The sequence below is a fragment of the Perca flavescens genome, chromosome 15 (genome assembly GCF_004354835.1).
Source record: "Perca flavescens isolate YP-PL-M2 chromosome 15, PFLA_1.0, whole genome shotgun sequence".
NCBI lineage: Eukaryota > Metazoa > Chordata > Actinopteri > Perciformes > Percidae > Perca > Perca flavescens.
Genome location: NC_041345.1, coordinates 9291998 through 9314699, shown reverse-complemented (window position 1 = coordinate 9314699; position 22702 = coordinate 9291998). Strand labels below are relative to the sequence as shown.

Genomic DNA, 22702 nt, shown 5'->3' with positions numbered 1-22702 from the left:
CCATGTTGCTAAGATAAAATCAAGCCTAAGGTGAGGCAGGCACGCAGAACATGTATCCCAGGACCGCAGTCAGCTCAGAGCGGGCCCACGCACATCTCAATGTGTGGCTGATAGCTTCGGTGCAGAAATCTGGAGTCATGCTGGTGCTAAATATAGACAAAGGTTTTATGTAAGCTGAGGTGAATCATTTCATTCCACACATTTCAGCACATTTATTCACACACACTGAGTAAGTGACATTGTACAGGTGAAGGAAACACAGGAATGTGTTAAACATCCGCAGTGCTCATCACATGAAATAGATATAAAGAAACTGACAACACACAGGATAGTGATGTGTGTGTGTGTGTGTGTGTGTGTGTGTGTGTGTGTGTGTGTGTGTGTGTGTGTGTGTGTGTGTGTGTGTTCCTCCAGGGCCTACTGTGAGCAAGGGGATTTGAATGTGTTAATCAAAGCCCTACCATGATTGATTTGATGTGTGTGGAAGGGCCGGAGGGCTGTCCTTCACACAAGCATCACAGTGTCTAAACAACACACACACATTATTTTCACATTACGACTGAGCCCATGTAACATTTCTATGAAACTGATGGTACACAGGTTTGTGTCTCTCACCTATACTGGTCAATCGGGTCAATCAACACACACCCCACCTTATGTTTGACCATCAGTGTGAGTACAGTGAACAAAAGAAGTCGGGGGAGGAGGTGAGTCCTGAGCCTAATTGCTCAAATTATCTATGTGGATGCAGAACAAGCACACGCACACGCACACGCACACAAGTACACTTACAACACAGCCCTGGATATTGATCTTGTCTGCCACAAAATAATGAAGAGGGGAAGTGTTAAAATGAGTTATTTCCAATTAAGAGTGCTGGAAGAGCGATGGGTTTACAGATGAGGAATGACTGAGAGAGAGGGAGAATGAGAGAAGTCAAGGCGTCAGAGAAGGGGAAGAAAAGAGACGAATCAGATGGGGAAGGTGGAGTAAAGGGAAAGCTGTGGGAAACAGAGGTAAAGAAGAGCAGATATTTTGAGGTACAAAGAATGGAGAGGAAAGAAGAAGGGAAACAGAGCATACGTGAGACAGAAAGAGGATACGGGGAGTGAAGAATAGAAAAAGAGGAGAGGGACTGAATTGTGGTCATCATGGCAACCAAATCTGCTCCCTCTCTTCCTCCAGAGAGAGCACCTTTGACACTGCCAGGTACCTTAAGAGCACTGATTACCACACACACACACACACACACACACACTCACACATGCACCTGTATGTCTTGGACAAACCATGTCAGACTGATCACATGCGTCAAAGCCACAGACACACTCATGTTGCACAGCGGCTAACGAGTCCTGACAAACCAAAGAAAGGGAAGGTCATCCTGCATGATTCCATCAGTGTCTTTAGAGGATCAGAGCATGGGAACCTTTTCTCACACATAAACTCTCTACCCATCTCATCTCAAATCAGCGTCACGCGCATTGCCTTCTGTTACATCAGATTAGATTATGATAATACTCATGAGTCTCTCAAACACACATTAAAAAATGGTGTCGTGTTGAAACTGTACTGCAGAGATTTATGCCTTGTTCAGATTTTCATTTCCATCTCCCTGCCATCCCATGCGTGTCGAACACATTACGCTGGTCAGCAAGAGATCAATAGAGCTCTCAGATTATAGGATTTTTGTTTAAGATACCACTTCACCATCTTCTTCACGGTCTTGAGTTAGCAGAATCACGTCTTTCGGTTCCCTTTATTGTAATATCTATACAATTTCAAGACCATTAAGAAACGGAGGTTTAATCAATACCGAATCATAAATTCTGACTCCAGCTGATGGCAAAGAAAGTGGTTAGACAATTTCTGCATACAAAAACAAGTTTACAGGGGGGAATTCAAAGAGACCACTGACAGGTTCAAGAGTCACTGAAATGTTGAAACCAATGTGTAACCCGCCCCCAACAACATCCTCAAGTAAATCTCATTAATATAGCAATGGCGACATCTACTGGCTAACATGGCTTATTGCTGTTTTTTTACTGTTGTGAGCCACATAAATGGAAACTATTTACAGAACAAGAAAGGGAACCAAGATTAAGCATCGTTGAATCGTTGGCTACGTTCAGACTGCAGGAAAAAGTGGCACAGATCAGATTTTTTTCAAATCAGATTTAGACCACTTCCATGTGGTCCTGAATCAGACCCAGGTCTGATTTGTTTCAATGCGGCCGCAGTGTGAAAAACCAAGGCAGATTTGATAATGATGGCAGTTCTAAAATTGATTTTTGCAATTTTATTGCTTGAGCCCCCCTAAAAAGGGTCTAAAATCGCCACTGCCCAAGACACAGACAGTGAAATTAAAAACTTGAAAGGGCCTACAAAATGGAGAACAGTGATGTAGCAAGTCAATGGAGGGAGAGAGAGGTGTTAGACCTAATTAGCATTAGTGGGGAGATACTTCAATTCATTCAAAGCTAGAAGGATCATATCGTAACCATCTCCTCCTCAGCACCTACTCATTAATGTTATGGCTGCCATTGCATAAACATTTTGAAATAAAACCGAAAATGCTTACTTCTTCCATAACCTTCCTAACTTTAGTGCAACAGCATGCTGCATCTGATGTCATTGTTATTGTGCTTTTGCATATGCGGGTCAGTTTGAAACCGCAAAGTTCACACTGGAATCTGACATAGGCCACATTTTAAAAGGTAATGTGAACAGCCAAACAAAAAAATCGGATCTGAGCAAAAACTCAGAATTAAGCATTAAGACTTGCGGTGTGAAAGTTTTCCAGCCAAACTGTGTTGAAATTGGGTTCATTGCTTGAGAATTCATGTCTTGTTCACTGGGAGCACCTGCTGGTCAAAGGAATTCATAGCAGGACAATCGGAGCTCATGGTCTCAGTTGTTGTTGCAAGGAGGTTGTCTGGATCAGCGGTGATGCAGAACTAATTATTAGCCTTTTTCTCATTGATGATAAGTTATTGTGTTGTGTCAGCTCATAGCCAGTTGGTGTGAATGTCCACTGCAGTGAACTTAAATGATAGCGTGCACCAGATAATATGCGTGTTTAACAAGTTTAAGGAGTCACAAAAGTTGCAGTTTATTAAGGACATGCTTTAATACATGTTGTAAAGTCAAGCATTATAAATCTGGAATGTCAGGATGGGAAAACAAGAGAGCATGCAACATTTTATGTTTTACTTTTCAACTAAACACTACAAACTGCAAAGCAAATAATAGCCAGATAACATGGGCTTGGGACTACTTTATGTTTGGTTTGCTTTTCAGTCAGTATTTCTGTCAAGTGTGCAGGAAGGACACGCACTCAACAATATGTCCAGATGTGTTTCTATGAGTACATCTGCGTATTATGACTTTGTACTGTATGTGTCTATCTTATCTATCCATCTTTTTGTCTGTAGTTGCTTGCATCTGCACATGTCAACAAGCTAAATTCTTGCATAAAACGCTGTGTTATAAACATATAAGGCACTGCCGACACCACATGAGGTTCAGGAACTTAAAGGCTGTGGCTATATGTGACCTGATGCAAGAGAAATTGAAAAAGAAAATCTGTATTTCAATCCAAAAATTCCTGGCAGGGGGTTTACTTGATGTCAAAGCTTGTGATGCGAACTTCCCCATCAAAGCTGATGAATGAGTACTTCTCCGCACCCATGCGGTTAGGGAAGTGGATTATGGAGCCATCTGATAAATTCACCTGGAACTCTGTCGGAGTGAATTCAATGACGATCTAGATGGTGGACAGACAGTGAGAAAAAAAGGAAGAATATGCAGACAAAGATGTTACATGATGAACTTACAGTAAGTATTAAATGGTGGATATTCCAAACTTAACACCTCTTCCCACTTCTATGTAATATGTAACATAGTGATGTATTTAAAGCCAAAGCAAAGCATGCTGTAATATATCACTATAAATACCTGGAAATAGTTTATCTGATGATTAATTCATTGATATAGCTCTCAGATGTGATGCCTGTAAATTGGGGCTCAAATGATTGAGTGAAACACATTTTCCAAGTCCCTAACAGACAGCAAGAGGCATGAGACATATCTGCAGGCATATGTACAGCTAGAGTACGCACACACACACACACACACACACACACACACACACACACACACACACATACACACACACACAACCTCTCACCTTGAACTCCTCTCCCTGGTGGAAAGGAAAGCCTCCCTCACGGTGCTCCTCACACCAATTGCCTCCCTGGTAAGAGTTGCAGACCACCGCATTCTCGTCTCCGTGGGCGTTGAAACGAGGGTTAATATGGATAGCAATCTCCTGCTCATCAGGGCCAATATTCACTGCAAAACTGTGGCACAAAGTATCAAAAATATGTATTACTTTTACAGTAATATGGCTGCTTATATTTAAAATGGGTAAGAAGAGGCCACCAAAGCGCAAAAAATATTGAGACAACCTCAGCAGTAGCGTGGTTGCTCTTTTCATCTGCTAACCATCATCTTCATCATCGCCCCCACATTACTAAGGGGAAGTTAATAGGTAGTCACTGACTGGAACTGATTACAGCTTCCACCTCCATCTCTGTGTTAGTGTGCTTGTAAAGAATGGCCCTCGTGTTGAGTTCAGAAGAGAGTAGAAGAAGAATAGGAACAAAACATAGAAGAATATGTTTCATTAGGCTCGGCCACCCTCTGTTATTTCTGTGATTAGTACTTACTTTGTAGCTTCAGACTTGGGGACTCCAACAATGGTTAGGGTCTGCCCGACCTTAAAGGACATGTTCTTTATGATCATACCCTGCGTAGGAAAACAGGGGGAGGATAGTGATACAGTACATTATTGTGTGTGGAAATACTACTGGGGTTTTACTAGATCCAATCATTATTGCAGCTTCAGGCATAAACCAGCACCAGCAGTAACCTCAGCCAACTCTCCAATCCTCACTTCATCCTTAGAAATTATACAACTGAAAATGTGTTTTCAATTATACTCCCATTGGTCGACTGGTCAAAGATTCCAGCTCTTTTCTCTACCATTGCCAGGGCTCTTTTCCTCTACACAGATTTTGGCAGAGGGTAAAAATGTTTTAAAAAGGAAGAGGGAACGAGCGTTAAACTGAGTAAAATTTTCCTAAGTGCAATACCGGTTGGTATACACGGTGGAAAAGAAAGCTGAGCACAGCAGAAATCCTCAGCTCGCTTGCTACTGTACATGTGGCAGGGGAATACTGAACTGTGCCACAATTAGGAAATTATACTTGAGCAATCTATTATTTTGTTGTGAAACATAGACCACTGCTATTCAACATTTTGTCATGCTGTCAAATGATGTAACTGGGGAACTGTCAACTGTCACTAGGGCAACGAGTACAAATTTAGCAGCCCTTTGAGGGTTTGCAATTTTTCACAGTATAGTTAAAAATGTGTGAAAACGTAGAAGGTTAAGAGACATTGGAAAAATCTGAGCAGACACAGTAGAAGCAGCTGGAAACACAATCCATTAGCATTTCACAATCATGTATCTTCTGGTCACACACAAAGTGGCAATTGAACAGAAAATGATTTGACACAAATAAAGATGTTTTAATGTTGTGTATTTTTTGTAAAAATTGTATCATTCACACCTACATTTGAGAAAACATTCCTTATAAGCAAGAGATTAAGCTTTTTGGAATTGTGATGTTTACTTACTTTTCAGGGGACAGTGGCAAGTTAATAATGTTTGTGAGTTTAATGCACTGCAGCTGTTGGAAAAAATCCTTGCTAATCTTAACAATGATTTTACATACAGTCAACAAGAGACCAACCTTTCCCACCGAAAAAAAACTTTAAAGGCAGTTTATATGGTTAATTACGTTCAGGGTCAAAATGATTAACATGCAGGCAGACAAACTTGCAGGAATTGGAGTGCAACGGCAGTTTCCCAATGACCTTTGGTGATATTGTTCACCCTAACAAAAGTTGAAATAGCCTGTAATCTGAAAAAGACGGATATAGTGTCATATTGCTGGTGGTTTTCTGTTTATGGCAGATAATGAAAGGATTAATCTGGAGTAAAAGCAAAGAAAAAAATTTGAATGAACAACCAAACCGTGAAATAAAAGGGAAGGTAAAGGCATAGAATGACATGGGTATGACATTCTTTCCATGTTAGAGTCCAAATGTAAATTGCGTGAATAACACATGGCACTGGGGCTAGAGCTGTGTGGGGATGGGCTGAGGTCGGAGCTGGCAGTCACCCTGCATCTCTCCCATACGCCGCTGTCAAAAGGAATCTGCATACTATATTGTGTAAGAGATGCCAAATGATTTCACTTCTCACTGACTGGATAACAAAATAAATCACGCCACCAACTGATTAGCAACACTCCAAGAGTGTACAAGGAAATCATATGTATTTACTACGAATAAAGGAATTATTTTACTCTTAAGTAACTGTCATACTTCTGGAATTTCTTCCTAATATAAATACAAAATAGACCATTTACAGTGCAAGAGACATTCCCTGATAGAATTGCATGACAAAAACAGCCTTAACAATCTACCACTGCTGACTTGTTCACTTCAAGAAGTAAACTTGAGAATTACAGTATAGTCAGCATCTAGTCTAGCCTCCAGATTATGACTTTATTAATGTTATCCTTTAAAGTGATTTCAACCCTGAATGCATCTAGATATTAAAACTGGGATGATTGGAATGAAATGGACATGCTAACAAGCATTTCTGTTCCAGTGTAATACAATTATTGCAGCAAGAATGGAACAACCTAAACAGTCAAATTATTTCCATGCATTTGAAGCAGTTGAGAAAAAGTATACAATGGTGACTGATGTGCATGCACGTGTGTTCTGTGGTGAATATTTTGACCATAAAAGGCAATCTAAGAAGACCCAGACTTCTCAGAAGAAAAATACAGTTAATGTTATGTGCAATGAGCTGGTTTAGTTAAAGCATAGTCCAGCTGATTCAGTTTCATCGGCATGCCATAGAGTGAGCTCACACTCCACCAGCTGTTAGTGCCTCTTATAAGATATGACCTAACACTGCTCATCTTTAAAAAAAAAAAACAGAATAAAAGCAATACAGAAACACAATATTATTGTGAAAATTATACTTACTTTAAACATCTTTGTGGATGAAGTCAGTCAGTTGAGCTGAGAAGAAATGAAAGTGGTGCAGGGCCTTGCCTCACTGCACCCTGACAAGAGGATTTATACAGTGTGGGAGGTTCCTCCCACTGGAGTGACATTTCAAGCAGCGAATACAATCAGGCCAGCAGAGAACATCAACCAATGACGTCAATGTGTTGTTATACACTGTAAATAACTAATTTAGTGCTTAACAAGTGATTGCAGACCTTAGTAAAGTGAGAATAATTAGTGATTTGTTGACATCAGACTGTTACATTGTAACCTGGTGTGGAGTCTGACTGTGAGACGGGACACCAGCCAGAGCGCCAGAGCGCCAGACAGAAATAGAAACGCATTTGTTGCCAAGGAGATAACTAAATATTTGGCACAGCCAATAGCCTTAATGTGCACTTACTGTATCTAGCTTACAGTAGGATCCAATGGCAGCATTTGAGATCAGTCTGCCTGCCGAGTAAGAAAACTTCAGTTAGGAGGGAAACGGACCAAAGTGAAAAGTTGAAACTGAGTAAAATCCTCAAAATGATCTGAATCTCTGACTCACAGTCAGCAATAAGCAACACTTTCATCTGCTGACATACAAAATCACACAGAGCAGCTGTCAAGAATTTTTTTTTTCATTTCTTTTTCTACACTATATTCCCATTTGTGTGGTGGGGTGATAGTGACCTGAGTAAATGCTTGGGTTAGATCTATTGGGATGTGGCACTGGGATGTGTTCAATAAACTCTAGCTTGCATAATTCTGTATTAATACTAGTATTTTTATTTAAATGGTGCCTATCTGCAAAGGTTTGCATACATGGATTTTGTTTTAGAAAATTAATAACTATTTCATTTACAAAAGGGTAGGAAGGTTTGGTCATCACAAGATGACAAAAAAGTATCTCTCTCTCCCACACACACACACACACACACACACACACACACGTGAAAGGGCTCTATGGGGAATGAAGTGTTTATAATCATGCCTACAGGTTAACACACAACTGACCTGTGTGTCTGCTGATTACTAACAACACATCTGCTTTTACATTTTGTTCACTGACAGACAAGCACACACTCATCATTACTCTCCCGCTTGTAAGTGCACATCTGTAGTTCAGATGTTCTTTCTGAATGTTATCTGACAAACAGTGTGTGGCTTGTTCTTATCTCAAACTGCTGGCATTTATACGTGATCCAAGGAATCAGCAGTGTCCAAGTCACAGCTTAAACTACACTGACCTCCTCCACAACAAACAGAGATGTGCATTCATACGTCATCCATTGGATAATAGCTTAATTTAAAGGGGCAGCTCTTTAACTAGACATGTATCTAGGAAGCTATATTAATATGACTTGTCATGAGATGTGGTTCTTGCATCAGAAGTTCAACTGGCACAGAGACCTTATGTTTCCTCTTGCCGCAAGAAGAACCAGTCTTAAGACAGTCAGCAGATCTAATTACACATAAACCTTTCACATAAACAGAGAAAAAAACACACACACACACACACACACACACAAACGCGCACACACACACACACAAACGCGCGCGCACACACACACACACACACACACACACACACACACACACACAATAAGTGTATTCATTGTCATGCTGCACTAATGTTGATCTGCTTTATAATGATACCCTTTGTTACCAAACAATATGAACCCCTGCAACATGTAATGCATGCCAGCTGCAAGAAATACTGCCTTTGTGAAAGTTGCTTCCTCCATCTACATACTCGGCGGCGCACAGACACACAGCTATCTCTTCGGATTGTTTCATCAAAGTATCAAGTTTTGACTGGAATTATTAGTCTGGTATTGTGTCTGCTTTGACACTAGGCGGAGTTGAACCCCGAACTGATTGAATTTAGACACATGAATGTTCACTGCCCTGCAGTGGTCACAGTGAAGAACTGCAACACCACATCAATTTGATGACTGGCTGCAAAATTGCAGCAGCATTTTCAGTCCTTAGCTTCAAAAGTCACGCTTATCCAGCTCTCACACTTCACTCAGAAGAAGGCTAATATAAACATGAATCATTCGTGTTAATTTGGCTATGTTTCTATAACCTGTATAATTAATCCCAACCCAATCTGTGAATTTATGCATTGTTTTCCTCACACAGACTAGTTCAATCTGTAGAACAATGTTGATGATGAAGGAGGATGAAATTATATTGATTGAAAAGTAAACAATTTGGGAATTCTTTCCTTTGTCACTAATTTTGACAAAAAACATATAATAATTCCCAAAGTTTCCCCGAGTTTGACCTTAAAAGCGGCCAAATGTACCTTCTTATTGTGGAAGTGGGGTTTAAGTTGTGGGGGAGAGACATGGGTAAACAGCTATAATGGTACTGAATGGTACTTGCTGTGACTTTATTATTTTACTATTAAAATAAATGGCACAGAGGTGTCTCTGGAAAACCTGGTTATGATGGTAGTATTATATTTATTATTACAGTATATGCTGAAACGTATATATTTGAAAATAAATTGATGGTGTTACCGAAGCATATCATGGTCCGTATCATTGTGCCAAAAGTGTGATGTCACATGAATAATATCTACAGAAGTAAATCAAAGTATACTACACAGCTTATCAGGGGCGGACACTAAACCGATGAAATTGACATGAGCCAAAAGTGAACGACTGCCTCCCTGATGCAACGCTGTGTAATATGTTTATGGGAAATGCAACACTATTGTAATGTGTAATTTGACCCTTCAACACAAACCTGATTGCTGTCACTCTCATACATATTTACATCATTGTGAAACTCTTACTCGCTTGACAGGTCTAGTAGCTACTTTAAGTAAATCAAAACAAGTCCACAGCATGATGCTGCTTTCTGTCTTATTTCCCATATAAGCATCCTTGCTAGTATTGTAAGGTGAATGCCTATTCACCTATGTCATTTTCACTGATTTTGATAAAAAAAAACAAAAAAAAAACATTGCTTGTTTTAGTGATCAACTTATGTCAAACTATTTTTAACTAGGCTATATGAAACTTGGCTGGTCATTTTGTCAGAACAAACTTCTACAGGGCCAGGAGGGGGAATACTTCGCAGATAAAAAAAAATATTTTAGGATAACGATAGCAAACTTTTATTGAGTTGACAATTAATTAACCCAAAAGAGCATCTTTGTTTTCTGTTGTCATTACAGTTGGCCTACATGAGTATTACACTCCGATTACACCATAACAAAAACATAACCAGGCTCCAGCCCTGCTGCTCTGTGAGGGGCTGGTCCACCTTAAAATCATATGAACAACCCTCTCTCTATGGTATTGGTCCACTGCTAATATATTCATATTGACTACTTCAATACCATTGGTGAATAGGAAGTAAAAAGGCGTACACACCCACACCTTCCTTCCTTATTAATATTGCTGGTGTCAATTGTACTTTTAAATGGATTCAATGCAAACTGGCAGCATATTTGCAGCACGTAATTGTAATGTTAAGAAAAGTGAGGTGATACAGTTTGACTGACGTATCTAGCGGAGCTGTACGGTAGCGTTTGGAGCTTGCGGCAAGTTGCTGTGCTGGCTAGCGTGTATGCGTGTTTACCAGCCGACGGGCAGCCGTCATCACAACAATCGGGACAGCTTGACATTTATTAACGTTACTGCAAGGCTGTCATAGAAATGGCATCAATAGCAGCGGCGCATGAGCCGGGTATCAGCCCAGGCTCCATACCGCTGGCTGATGCTTTAGTCCCCGCGAGTATATTTGCTCCAGACCGGGGAGGATGCGGGGACGAGGACGAAGACGAGTGTTTTGAGGACGGGGACATGATCAATGGCGAGCCCGAGGGCCGTGGGGTTGACTTCACCAATAAGGTAAAGAAAGGCCCATTTGCTATTATGGCGCTGCTAATATAATGCTCCTGGGAATGAATGAATGAATGAATGAATGATTGAAACAAAGTATGTTTCTTGCATGTACGTTTACGTTATAACTATGTAACGTTACCAAACATCATATGCTGCTCCATACTGTAACGTTAACTAACGTTACTAAATGCAGGTGGTACCTATAGCCTACAATACAAGATCAGGACGCAGGGCATTGCTTTTGCTGACGTTAAATAAAATAGCTAGTTGTGGCTATGCTAGCCCCATCTGATACTAACATTCGAAGCACGTTGCACCATAATTCTACTAAGTTACAAAGTCTCTATCTAATCAAGTCTGGTGATACTGTCTAAAGCATGGCACAGCAACGTAAACAAAATTGCGTCGTAAAACAAGGGTTGTTATGGTTTGTCACACACCATAACATTGACTTGACATGGCGACCCCATCGCAAACACACAGGCTGATGAAATACAGGAGGGCAACAAGATAAGGGTCAGGTAACAGGTGAGCCAGCTGCTGGACCATACCGGGCAGCAATAATGCCTAGACACACACACACACACACACACACACACACGCACGCACGCACGCGTTCCGGCGAAAACAATACTTTGTCCATTCATTTTGAATGAGAGTAGTGTACGTTTTAAGCTGCGGCGGTGGGGAGCCGAAAAAACCCGCAGTCTTAAAAAGTTGAGACTGATTGAACTTTTGGAGAACCCGCAACCTGACGCCACCCTGCGTGGTGTGACATGCCTCCATCGCTCTCACAAGAACGTTTTAAAACACACAACTGCCCAGGAGTTTGGGGTAACAGCTGACTGTTTCCAGCAAAGCAGTCCCTCCCGCCGTCTCTTTTATTTCTCTCTTTCTCTGTAAAATGAAGCTGCCTCCAAGTGCGGTCGGACATGTCGTGATCCATAAATGATTTAAGGAAAACTATAATTGTGAAATATAAAACCTACTTGTGCTACATTGGGGGGTTAAAGAACACAACATGACGTCACAGAAATGGGCATAGAGTCATGCCACCTGCAGAAGTTCTGGGATGACTCCGCAATTGTTGGGTGTTATCAGTGGACAACAGGAAGAGGAATACACAGGTTTGGTGGATGACTTTGTCGGGTGGTGCAAACCGATCCACCTGCAGCTGAACATTAGCAAGATGAAGGCGCTGATTGTGGACTTCTGCAGGACTAAAGCCTCCTCTGACCCCTGTATCCACCAAAGGGGGGGCCCTCAAGGTGGCTCACTCCTATAAATAGCCAACCCTAACCCCGGCTCTACCTCCTAAGGAGGCTTAGAGGCTTCGACGTCTGCAACAGGATGCTGTCACAATATCTGTCAGTTTAACCACTTTTGCAGTGAAACATTGTATAGGAGAATCTATTTTTATATGTGGGGAGACCTTAGAGAAAATAAAAGCATGGTTGCGCTTTGTTCTGAGTCTGGTTGGGGTATCTCAAGATGTTTGATGCCTTCCCACTAGCCTAATAATAGTGTGTTCACATGTAACATTGAGGCGTTTCATTGGACGAGAGACAGCTTTGTTTGTGTGCGGAGAGCAGCTTTTGTACTTGCCATTCCCTCTAGGTTTACTTTCTACATATAATATAAAAGAGTTGTCTGAACTGAGGGAAAAATGTCCAGACTGATGCTTACTTTGAAGTGCAGTCACTGTCAAAGCAACCACACCTTGGGCAATGACCACCAACTTTTGAACAGTTAATGACTGTCACAGATTCCAACTCATTGGCAAAAGGATTTGCTTTGATTATACATGTATTGTAGAAGAACCACCCAGCCAGGGTCCTAGCTCCCACAACAGTTCATTTTTGTCTCTGTTTTCCTCTTTTCACCTGCGTGCACAAACCCAATAGCTGGCACTTGTTAGCCCAAATGGAGAGCAGTATGACTCGTTACTTCGCCAGCTACGGGACAGGATGGAAGAGGGATGCGGAGAGACCATCTATATGGTTGGAATGGGCTCAGGTGAGAAAAACACAAACACATTCCCTCCAATTTTGCAGTCAATCTGTGCCAAAGCGGTTTACAAAAACCTGGACAAATCGTAGAGTCCGCTTGTTACGTTGTGTAAGTTTAGCTCTTGTTCTTCTCCCTCCTCTGTCTCTCTCTGCCATAGATGGCGGGGACTGGGGCCTGGATGAGAGGGATATGGAGGCCTCAGCAGCCACGGTGCGCTCTATGTGTGAGCAAGTGGATGCTGACCTTATTACGCTCCGGGAGCGCAGTGAGGCTGCCGGTTTGGTACGCGACTATCTGATCCGCCGGCGTGTGGGTGAGCTGGACTTCCTGGAGGTCAGGTGAGTGGTCAGAGATCAGAATCAAAAGGGTCACGGTTGCAATCCAGAGATAGATCCCACTCACAATACCTAGGCAATGATAATAGTTCCTTTCTTTTTTCACTAAATTGGTTTCATTTTCTTTAACGAGACATGTCAGAGAGTGATGCCTTCCTTGTACAGTTTCAGTGACATTTTGATACTCCTCTGTCCCTCAGGGTTGCAGTCGTGGGTAACGTGGATGCTGGTAAGAGTACTCTGCTGGGAGTGTTAACGCACGGAGAGCTGGACAATGGCAGGGGCTTTGCCCGCCAAAAGCTCTTCAGGCACAAACATGAGATGGAGAGTGGCAGGACCAGCAGTGTGGGCAACGATATCCTGGGGTTTGACCAGGAGGGACAGGTGAGGGGTGGGGAGGTGGCAGAGCAGGGAAGCTTATGAAAGAATAGTTGTTAAAGCATTAGAATTATAGTTTAAATGATTGAGTTTTTTGCCACACAATGAGGTTTTCAAATGCGTTGATATTCTGGAGGAAATATGGACAGTACCTAGAGAAGGGAAGCCGGTTTATCGGAACAAGAAGTGTAGGAGCAGAGGCATGGGAATGCAGAGGATGGCATCCAGAAAAAGAGAGTGTGAATGAATGTAGAGTGATCCAAGTGCACCACCAGCTAATGTAGCATGTGTGGAACCATAAATGCATTATAAGTTGGAGTTTAGGTACTCTTGCTCAGGGGCTGTTCACCAGAACTTAGTACCAGTTATTTACACCAGTGGTTAAATAACCCCGAATAATGAGGTTGGTGTTCAAACCGGTGTTTTCACGCACCTCCCCCTGCTTATTTTGAGTGAATTTTGTGAATGCTCTTAATGACAGATAACTTTAAGTTTTAGCATCTAGCACCTAGCCTTGTCCAATGTGCTCCAGGCTCTGTGTATTTTTTTTAATGTGTTTTGTGACTTTTTTTCTCCCCCTGACCCGCCCAGAACAGCACCCTTTCTGTGTTTTAGAGCCTCCTGATTTACAAATGAAGCTCATGAAATGAACCAAACTTCACACATTAATGTAAAAGCCATTCCCCAACCTAAAGTATGTCTTTTTTCCCCCTCCCCAACCATCTGGCGACCCCCAGAAATTATCTTGCGACCCCCCTTTGGGGTCCCGACCCCCAGGTTGAGAACCACTGATTTAGACAACAATTTTTTATAGTACTTGGCAGCCTCCCTCAGGAACTGGCAACATCCACGAGAGAGATGGTGGAAATGGCAACATGCTTACTGTATGAGTGGTGCTGAATGATGTGGATTTAACAATGCCACTAGGTGGTGAACAAACCAGATAGTCATGGAGGAAGCCTGGACTGGACCAAAATCTGTGAGAAGTCCTCCAAGGTGATAACCTTCATTGACCTGGCTGGCCATGAGAAATACCTCAAGACCACCGTGTTTGGGATGACCGGACACCTGCCTGACTTCTGCATGCTCATGGTGAGAAGGGGGGTTCAGAAGTTGTTTTTTTTGTGTGTGTGGCCTGGTAGATATGATGAATGGGTGCTAGAGGTGTGACGAGATCTCGTCCAAGGGAGATTAAAATGTGACGAGACTTCTCATCGAGGTAAAAATTGTCTCGCGATATGGGTCACAAGTGCAGAGCAGCAGCCAGTAGATGGAGTCTAACCTGGTTGGTCTTATAATCATGGGCGATTTTAGACCCTTTTTTAGGGGGGCTCAAGCCAAATTTCATCTCAAGCCCCCCTAAAAATTACAATAAAAAAAATTGGTACTTCAAACAATTTTGGTACTTCAAGTGAGAGTTTGTGAACTTTTCTGTTAGTGACAGAGGACAAACAATTACAGGTTCAAAGGGCTAGAAATCGGTTTAATATCCTGTGTCGCTGATGCCATGCACCTGGAACCCAGTTAAGGAAAGGGTTAACAGAAACGTAGTTTCGACCAATCGGAGGTGGTTGTACCAGACTCCCGCCTGAGTCTCTATCTAATCTGTCAGAGGGAGAGAAGAGGCCTGTACTACGAAGCAGGATTTGGCGTTAGCGAGCTAACTTCAGGTTCAACCCAGGATTTTCTGTATCACGAAGATGGATCACTTGTTATCGGGTTCAATCGCCGTGGTAACTTATGTTGAACACCTAACCTGGTCGGGAGCAGGTTAAGTTGGGGATCAGAGATCAACCGGTGTAAAAGCACCTCCTGCTGACCAATCAATACTCCATTGATAAGTGTCAGCAGAGAGAGAGAGAGAGAGAGAGAGAGAGAGAGAGAGAGAGAGAGAGAGAGAGAGAGAGAGAGAGAGAGAGAGAGAGAGAGAGAGAGAGAGAGAGAGAGAGAGAGAGAGAGAGAGAGAGAGAGAGAGAGAGGGAAGGGGAGCGCTCATAAAAGTTAAAACATTTAGAGACCGACAACCCCGGCATTACATATCGGCTATTTGTTGGCTTCGTGAGCCGTGTGTCGCCAATGCGCACATCGGTTTGAATTATGTTTTTAGATTTTTTATTTTCTCTCACGATGGCTTCCCAATGCCAGGGTTGAAACTGAAATAATAGGCTAAAGCAACGGCAGTTTAAGGAAAGCACAAGTGTAATTATGATCAGATCTTGGTCCTGACTGATGAGGAAGTGATATTGGAGTTGTGATTTAAACATCTAGCCTACAGCCTCGGCTATTTTTTTTGCCAGTTTTCCTTTCTTTTTTCAGGAAGCAGCGACTGTATTGCGTTTTCCCTGTAAAACCAAGTCTGTGTTCTTCATATTTATGTAGAATTATGATTTGCTCTTCTTATATATAACATAAGCGGCTCTGGTAGATGCTTGCGATTGGTCGTAGTGCGCAAACACCGCCTCTTTTGTGTGAACGCGCGCACCGCTGGATTGGGAAACCCTGAGTTGACTGAACTAGTTGATAACAAGCGTCGTGGTACAGCTTATGCGGGACCGCGGTTGTTAGGTTAGGTGAAGCCAGATAACCGAAAGAGATCCAGGGCATGTTGATCTTGCTTCGTAGTACAGGCCTCTGGAGTGCGGTTGTGAAGTTTAATGTTGGTGGTCCCCAGAGAAGAAGTTGGTAATTTCATGGTGCAGATTAGAACCCAAATTGAAACATAAGCAACTAAAATCGCCCCTGCTTACAATATATCTGGCTTTGAAGTCTGGCTTGGACCTCTACATTAGCATAGAAGATCCCCTGCCCGGTCACCAAAGTTGACTCTGAGTTCACTTATGCAGAGCGTTAGAGGAGTTGAAGTTGTAAAAAGCTGCCTGTAAAACCCCAGCGTTAGAACTTTAGAGGGTACGACTGCTTTCTCTCTTTCGTTCTCTCTCTCTCTCTCTCACTCGTGCCCGACACACATACACAGACTGTTCACTGTGGCGCTGACCGGCCCAGATCGCTCTCTTTCGCTTGTCTTTTTTTTAAATGAGTCGAAAGCAGAAAGCAAAACTTACTTTCATTTTAATATTTAACAAAGAGAAATGTTCTCCCCTCGTCTTAAAATGGTCATAAACCAATCCAAGAGCAGCCTACTTCCTTGTTTACTGCTGCAATGAAACGCTTGGTTACGTTGTAACCTTGGTTCTCTGAGTAAAGTTTAAATTAGTGTTAAAATCTCGTCTCGTTCTCGTGACCCCAATCTCGTGTCTCGTCTGGTGAGCCGAGTGTCTCGTCACACCCCTAATGGGTGCCATATATTTAAAAAAACTCAAAATGTCTGCCTGCATGTATTGTTTTTATCTATATTTATTTATACGTCTATCTATGTAGTGAAACGTTCAAACTTTGAATTAAACCAGTTTTACTACTTACCCAAATGTGAAATGATTGTTATTATATATTGAAATGTACAATAAATGCTTTTTCCCCCCTTTTTCTTTTTTTTCTTCATTAATTTTTCTCTCTCCCTGGCTCGCCAGGTGGGCAGTAATGCAGGTATCGTAGGGATGACCAAAGAGCACCTGGGCCTGGCCCTAGCCCTGAATGTGCCTGTGTTTGTAGTGGTAACCAAGATAGACATGTGTCCAGCCAACATCCTGCAAGGTCAGTCCTGTGGAGTCCCTTTTATAACTCAAACTATACTTCTCGCTTACATTTGAAAAGACAATGTAGTAATAGGAAGAGCTTAGTAAGTATGTGTCGTTATCTTTTCCTACACCATGTGTTGATGTGTTTAATTTCTAATTTTACATTCAGTCTGACTGCACAGCAAAACCGGACATTAAAAACATTTTGTGCTATGCTCATTATCTAGCCTGGCTCCGCCCTTCTACTTGCTTCCGCTCAATTTTAATTTTCCTTCACTACTCCACTTGGGTTTTCTCCGACCAAATATTTGGCGGTCCAATCAGCAAACGGAGGGAGTGGCTGAGAACGATGACGTTGAGGCCGTGACGTGCGCTAGTTTGAGTTGTAGTTCCGTAACGGCGGCGGAGAAAGATGCGGTCCATTGTGGCAACGCTTCCGAATATCCAGAAGTTAAAGCCCGAGCAAGAACAATCTTTGCTGAGTTGTGTTGGTGGCCATGATGTCGTGGCCCTCCTCCCCCATGGGGTTCGGGAAAAGTTTGAGTTTCCAGTTCGCTCCATTAGCGGTGAAGGAGTTGGCTAAGGCGAACGCTAGCGTTGCTAAGGCGAACGCTAGCGATGCTAAGCGGACGTCCCGACCAAACGTTAGCGATTGGTTATTGGTAGGACCAGGCTGCTCATTATCAGGCTATGTGCTATAATTCTTGTGGTCTTGCTTTGCTCCTAACAGAGACATTGAAGCTGCTCCAGAGGTTACTGAAGTCGCCCGGCTGTAGGAAGATCCCTGTCCTGGTACAGAACAAGGACGACGTCATAGTCACGGCGTCGAACTTTAGTTCGGAGAGGTACAAAGTCTTGTCCCATTCAGATTCAGAGTAGGAATGAAAAGGATCCTCTGTAACCCGTGTGTGTTGTGTGCCCCCCCCCCAGGATGTGTCCCATCTTTCAGATCTCCAATGTGACCGGAGAGAACATGGACCTGCTCAAGATGTTTCTCAACCTGCTCTCCTCCAGGACCTCCTACCGTGACGACCAGCCCGCTGAGTTTCAGATAGACGACACCTACTCCGTACCGGTACTCTGACCAGTGACATATCACTAAATGCATTACACTGTGCGCATTATATACAGTCCCTCCAGAAAAACGCGATTATGCAATCGCATAATTCAATGCATAATCAGCCAAAGTCCGCATATTTATGTGGGGGCCGCATATTTTCAAATACGCGCACTTTCGCCGCATAAATTGCCGATTTCCGCGCAAAATATGCGGGGCTTGCATGATTTCATAATCCCCGCATTTTCGTTGCAAAAAAAGTCACACATATCTTAGCAGAAAGTTGAAAAAGGTTGAGTTTACTTCACACAAGAGCAGCCATTTTCCCGCTAAAATGGGAACGTTATGAAGTGACGTAATTAGGCGACGTGAACATCATCGAAAAGCAGGGTGTTGGGGGGAATCACTTTTTTTTCTCTTTTTCATCAAACCGCAGTTTTTGCAAATTCCCGCAATTTCATTGCATAAAATTGCAAACATATCCCGCATATTCCATCGCAGTTTTTAAGAAAACGTGCCTCATAATCAAGGATATTTTTTTTTTTTTTTTCCTGGAAGGATTGTATCCTTATTTAGTGGATAAGTGAGGTTTATCATGCTACAGGTACAAACCTCACACATCATACAGAACAGCACCTAGCAAATGCTATCTAAACCACTGCTTGTGTTCTGTTTAATGTCTCAGGGAGTGGGAACAGTGGTGTCAGGAACTACTTTACGTGGACTCATACGTCTGAATGATACAATGCTACTAGGGCCGGACCCCTTGGGCAGCTTCATCCCCATTGCCGTCAAATCAATCCACCGCAAAAGAATGCCCGTGAAGGAGGTTCGAGGTGGCCAGACTGCCTCATTTGCTCTCAAAAAGGTAGGGGGAGAAAAATCTCCCACAACAGCCTCTGGGGGGGGAGTTTGGGACCGCATGTTTTTGTTATGATGGATTAATTAACTGGCTGCTCAAACCGTGTGCTGTATTTGTGTTATTGGGGAAGGTTCTGTATCGCCATGGTCACATGTATGGTTCTTACCCTCATTTCTTCCATCTTTCTTATCACGCTCCACTGATCTAATAGATCTGATCTTGAGATATGATCTAGAGAACTGATGACAACAGTGTTCTGTCATCTTCACCTCTTTGTAAAGATCAAGCGTTCGTCCATAAGGAAAGGCATGGTGATGGTTTCCCCAAGGCTGTGCCCACAGGCCACTTGGGAGTTTGAGGCTGAGATCCTGGTACTGCATCATCCCACTACGATATCCCCCAGATACCAGGCCATGGGTGGGTAACAATGATGCGGAAAAGTGTCAAGGAGTTGCGACAAAAGTGCATGTTCTGTGGGTTTCCGCAGCAGCTTTGTGTTATCGACTGCACATTCGAGTGCCTTGAAGATTTGTAGCCAATTTCCAAATAGCATTTAACATTTCTTAAATGCTGCTTTGTTGAAATAATGGACAGTTTGTACTACATCATTTTCTCAAGGGTTGTACACAGTGATTACGTTTGATAGAAGTACAGCGCAGTGTCTCACCAATGACAAATAATGCTCTCACAGACACTTAACAATAAGTGCATGCGTGTCTTTTAGTGGCTCCCTCTTGCCTTTTGTAATACTCATAAACAAATTTTCTCTCATCTCTTTTTTTTTCCTCTATCCAATCACCTTTCCGTCCTCACCCACCACTCAGTCCACTGTGGCAGCATAAGGCAGACAGCCACCATCTTGTCTATGAACAAAGACTGCTTACGGACAGGGGACAAGGCTTCAGTCCACTTCCGCTTCATCAAAACCCCGGAGTACCTGCACTGCGACCAGAGGCTGGTGTTCAGGGAGGGACGCACCAAGGCTGTGGGTACCATCACCAAGGTAACGCAGCCTTCTGGAAGATCAAGGACTTGTTCTTACACTGAGAAATGACTTACACGATGAGCGGTAGGGCCGCAGTACTGACAAAATCAAAGTTCAAAGATATGTATTTTTCCCATTACAATGATGTGCCAGTGCCTAAAGCCCGATTTATTAAATGGGGAATTTTTTAGGACAATATCTGTAATGCTGATTGCCAATTCACACAGGGTAAGAGCAGAAAATAGTGGATTCCATTCCTATGATAATTTACTACAACCAAGACTACTATAACCATACGTTATTCTCATTAGGCATTTAAGAGTAGGTAAACGAAAAGAAAAACTATTTCCTTGTCTAAAAAAAGAAGAAAAATAAGTCTTGTTGAGACTCAAATACTGTCTCATATTTTCAGCTTTTGCAATCCACCAATAATCTACCATCAAATTCCAAACCTCCACAAATCAAAATGCAGTCTACAAAGAAGGCACCGCTGAGAAAAGAGGACGGCACCACGGCAGCCAGTGATGATGTAGCAACGATAGCACAGTCAGCAAACATCCCAAACGTGACACAACCGGTGAGACAAGTCAATAAAAATGTTACTATAGGTGTTTTTATTTTTTTATTTAGTGTGGTAGTGATCTTGTGTTTCATTGGATTTGCTGACTTTTTACTGTGTACTTGGCCTAACATTGCTGCTCTTTTGTAACTTGTTACCTGCTCTGTGTCCTCCTCCCATTTGTTTCTTCTGCTTTGATTTTGTCCCATTTCATCCTAAACTTTAACTGTGTCATGCCACATCACTCCTCTTTACTCTCTCCCCCCTCCTTTGCTTGCGTGGCTGGCTTCCTAAAGGGAGAGGGAGACGAAGACCCTCAGATAAAGGAGGGCAACAAAGAGAACAAGGTAAAATTGTTCAATTCAAAATGAAACCACAACAGCGGAGAACCTGAAAAGGGAAGATTGTGTAAGCGAGAAGGTTCAGCTCATAACCCGGAGATCTTGTTTCTTGATACATTTTCAGGAAACAATGTTTTCCACTCACGTTCTTTTCATATCTTGCCTAATATTACCACTTTCCGTATCAACTAGTTCAAATGCACTTGGACTTGGAGGTGCCTTACAGTATCAAGTGTTTTGGTTATCTCTCCCTTGCAGCCAAAGTCTGGAGGAGGTGGAAGAAGACGGGGTGGCCAGAGGCACAAAGGAAAAGGCCAGAACAGCAGCACCAACTCCACAGCAGCTCCCTCCTCATCAGGAACAGGAGGCTCCTGAACTGACCTCTTGCCCCTTGTAACCCCCCCCCTACTCCCTCTCTCCTGCTATCACTCCACTAAGTGCTCTCATTCCACAAACTATGAAGGACACATGTTTGGAGCAAGACACTCCTCAGTCTTATCACTCCTTGCCTTTTTGCAACAGGTCACATAGTTTTCATTTTTTTCAAAAGGGAACACAAAGGGGTATGTCCCAAACCAAAAGACATACACCCTTTAATGCATTTTAACATCAGCTGCCTTTACTATTTTGAATTGTTTTGGTGATGGAAAGCAATGTGTTTTTTTTGAGGTTAGCCTAACTCAAGATGATGATTTATTTAATTTTATCCATATTTTAGGTGTCTATGAAATCTACAATTCAGTCCTCTGGCTCAATGTCAGTGAAAGGGAGGGAGGCTAAACCGAAAACAAAGGTCCCGTACCAATATGAGCAGCTATAACATAAAACTCCGCCATGCTTTCCCTGTGTATTTGCAATGAAAAACAAATCATGTACCTATTTATACTGCATTATGTAAATTAGCTGCTAGTCGTGCTCTGATTGAAAAGCTGCCATTGTACAAAATGTATGCAAATCATAAATGAATGTAGCAGAGGGCACATAATGATTTCAAATTCTAGATATATGGAAATAAGCGGTTACATTTTATAATTGTCAAGTTATTTATTTGGCATATATGCAGAAGGTTCACAGATAGTCATCGATAGTTCAACCTATTCTCACTTGCATGCTTAGATTCAGCAGTATCTAGCAGTGTCGGCCATGTTACAATCCTTATACAAATAGTGTCAGTACAAACAAATACAGCACATAATCTTGTCACTCAAAGTTGCTCATGACGATTATAAGACATGCAGTAATTGCAGTGCTACTTGTAACTCTAGTACCCCATGCGTTATGGCCTGTTGCTGTTAACATGTTGTGACATTTTAAACACTTTGCGGCTAAAAAAACTGACCATTAATAAACAGGCTTTACTGAACTTTTAAAGAGCGTTTATTTTTCTATGTTCACTTTTCTCAAATGACAAACATCTTAATACTATGCATTTTATTTGGTAGATCAAAACATTTTTTTTTTTAACTTGGAATAATTTAACAGGAAAACAAATGGGGTTTTTGATGTTTATCGTGTTCTTTTTCTCCAACGCACTGCA

At 42.3% G+C, this 22702-nt stretch overlaps 3 protein-coding genes across 7 annotated transcripts in view; 1 reads left to right on the top strand and 2 right to left on the bottom strand.

Moving 5' to 3' along the window:
* Positions 1–3087: 3087 nt before the first annotated feature.
* Positions 3088–7240, bottom strand: lgals2a (lectin, galactoside-binding, soluble, 2a). The gene is made up of 4 exons (XM_028599775.1): positions 7132–7240; positions 4731–4810; positions 4190–4361; positions 3088–3766 (listed from the first exon to the last, which is right to left on the bottom strand). Exons 1-4 carry the CDS (start codon positions 7138–7140, stop codon positions 3620–3622), a joined length of 408 nt encoding a protein of 135 aa, XP_028455576.1. The 5' UTR covers positions 7141–7240; the 3' UTR covers positions 3088–3619.
* Positions 7241–10530: 3290 nt separating this feature from the next.
* On the top strand, positions 10531–22536 carry gtpbp1 (GTP binding protein 1). Of its 3 annotated transcripts, none has more exons than XM_028599031.1 (14): positions 10531–11009; positions 12908–13019; positions 13171–13351; positions 13549–13732; positions 14654–14818; positions 17254–17377; positions 18092–18206; positions 18292–18436; positions 19104–19286; positions 19562–19697; positions 20105–20283; positions 20678–20842; positions 21121–21171; positions 21424–22536. In XM_028599031.1, the coding sequence occupies exons 1-14, from the start codon at positions 10815–10817 to the stop codon at positions 21538–21540; spliced, it is 2052 nt and encodes a 683-aa protein (XP_028454832.1). In that variant the 5' UTR covers positions 10531–10814; the 3' UTR covers positions 21541–22536. The 3 variants fall into 3 exon arrangements, with proteins under 3 accessions (XP_028454832.1, XP_028454833.1, XP_028454834.1); XM_028599033.1 differs by lacking the exon at positions 10531–11009 and adding an exon at positions 11474–11531; XM_028599032.1 differs by lacking the exon at positions 21121–21171.
* Positions 22525–22702, bottom strand: part of sgsm3 (small G protein signaling modulator 3) — a 19813-nt gene continuing 19635 nt past the window's right edge. For all 3 annotated transcript variants that reach the window (XM_028599029.1, XM_028599030.1, XM_028599028.1), the window contains one exon: positions 22525–22702. This exon is cut by the window's right edge and continues 1490 nt beyond it. The gene's annotated coding sequence lies outside the window, so the exon portion shown is untranslated.

Bases quoted from the DNA above. Each gene is read 5' to 3' on its own strand.
- lgals2a (XM_028599775.1), bottom strand. The intron at 4,362-4,730 runs GTAAGTACTAAT...TTTGTGCCACAG, and splicing joins CCCAAGTCTGAAGCTACAAA to TTTTGCAGTGAATATTGGCC. The intron at 3,767-4,189 runs GTGAGAGGTTGT...TCCACCATCTAG, and splicing joins ACCAGGGAGAGGAGTTCAAG to ATCGTCATTGAATTCACTCC.
- gtpbp1 (XM_028599031.1), top strand. From the start codon at position 10,815: ATGGCATCAATAGCAGCGGCGCATGAGCCGGGTATCAGCCCAGGCTCC. The intron at 13,020-13,170 runs GTGAGAAAAACA...TCTCTGCCATAG, and splicing joins TATGGTTGGAATGGGCTCAG to ATGGCGGGGACTGGGGCCTG. The intron at 17,378-18,091 runs GTCAGTCCTGTG...TGCTCCTAACAG, and splicing joins TCCAGCCAACATCCTGCAAG to AGACATTGAAGCTGCTCCAG.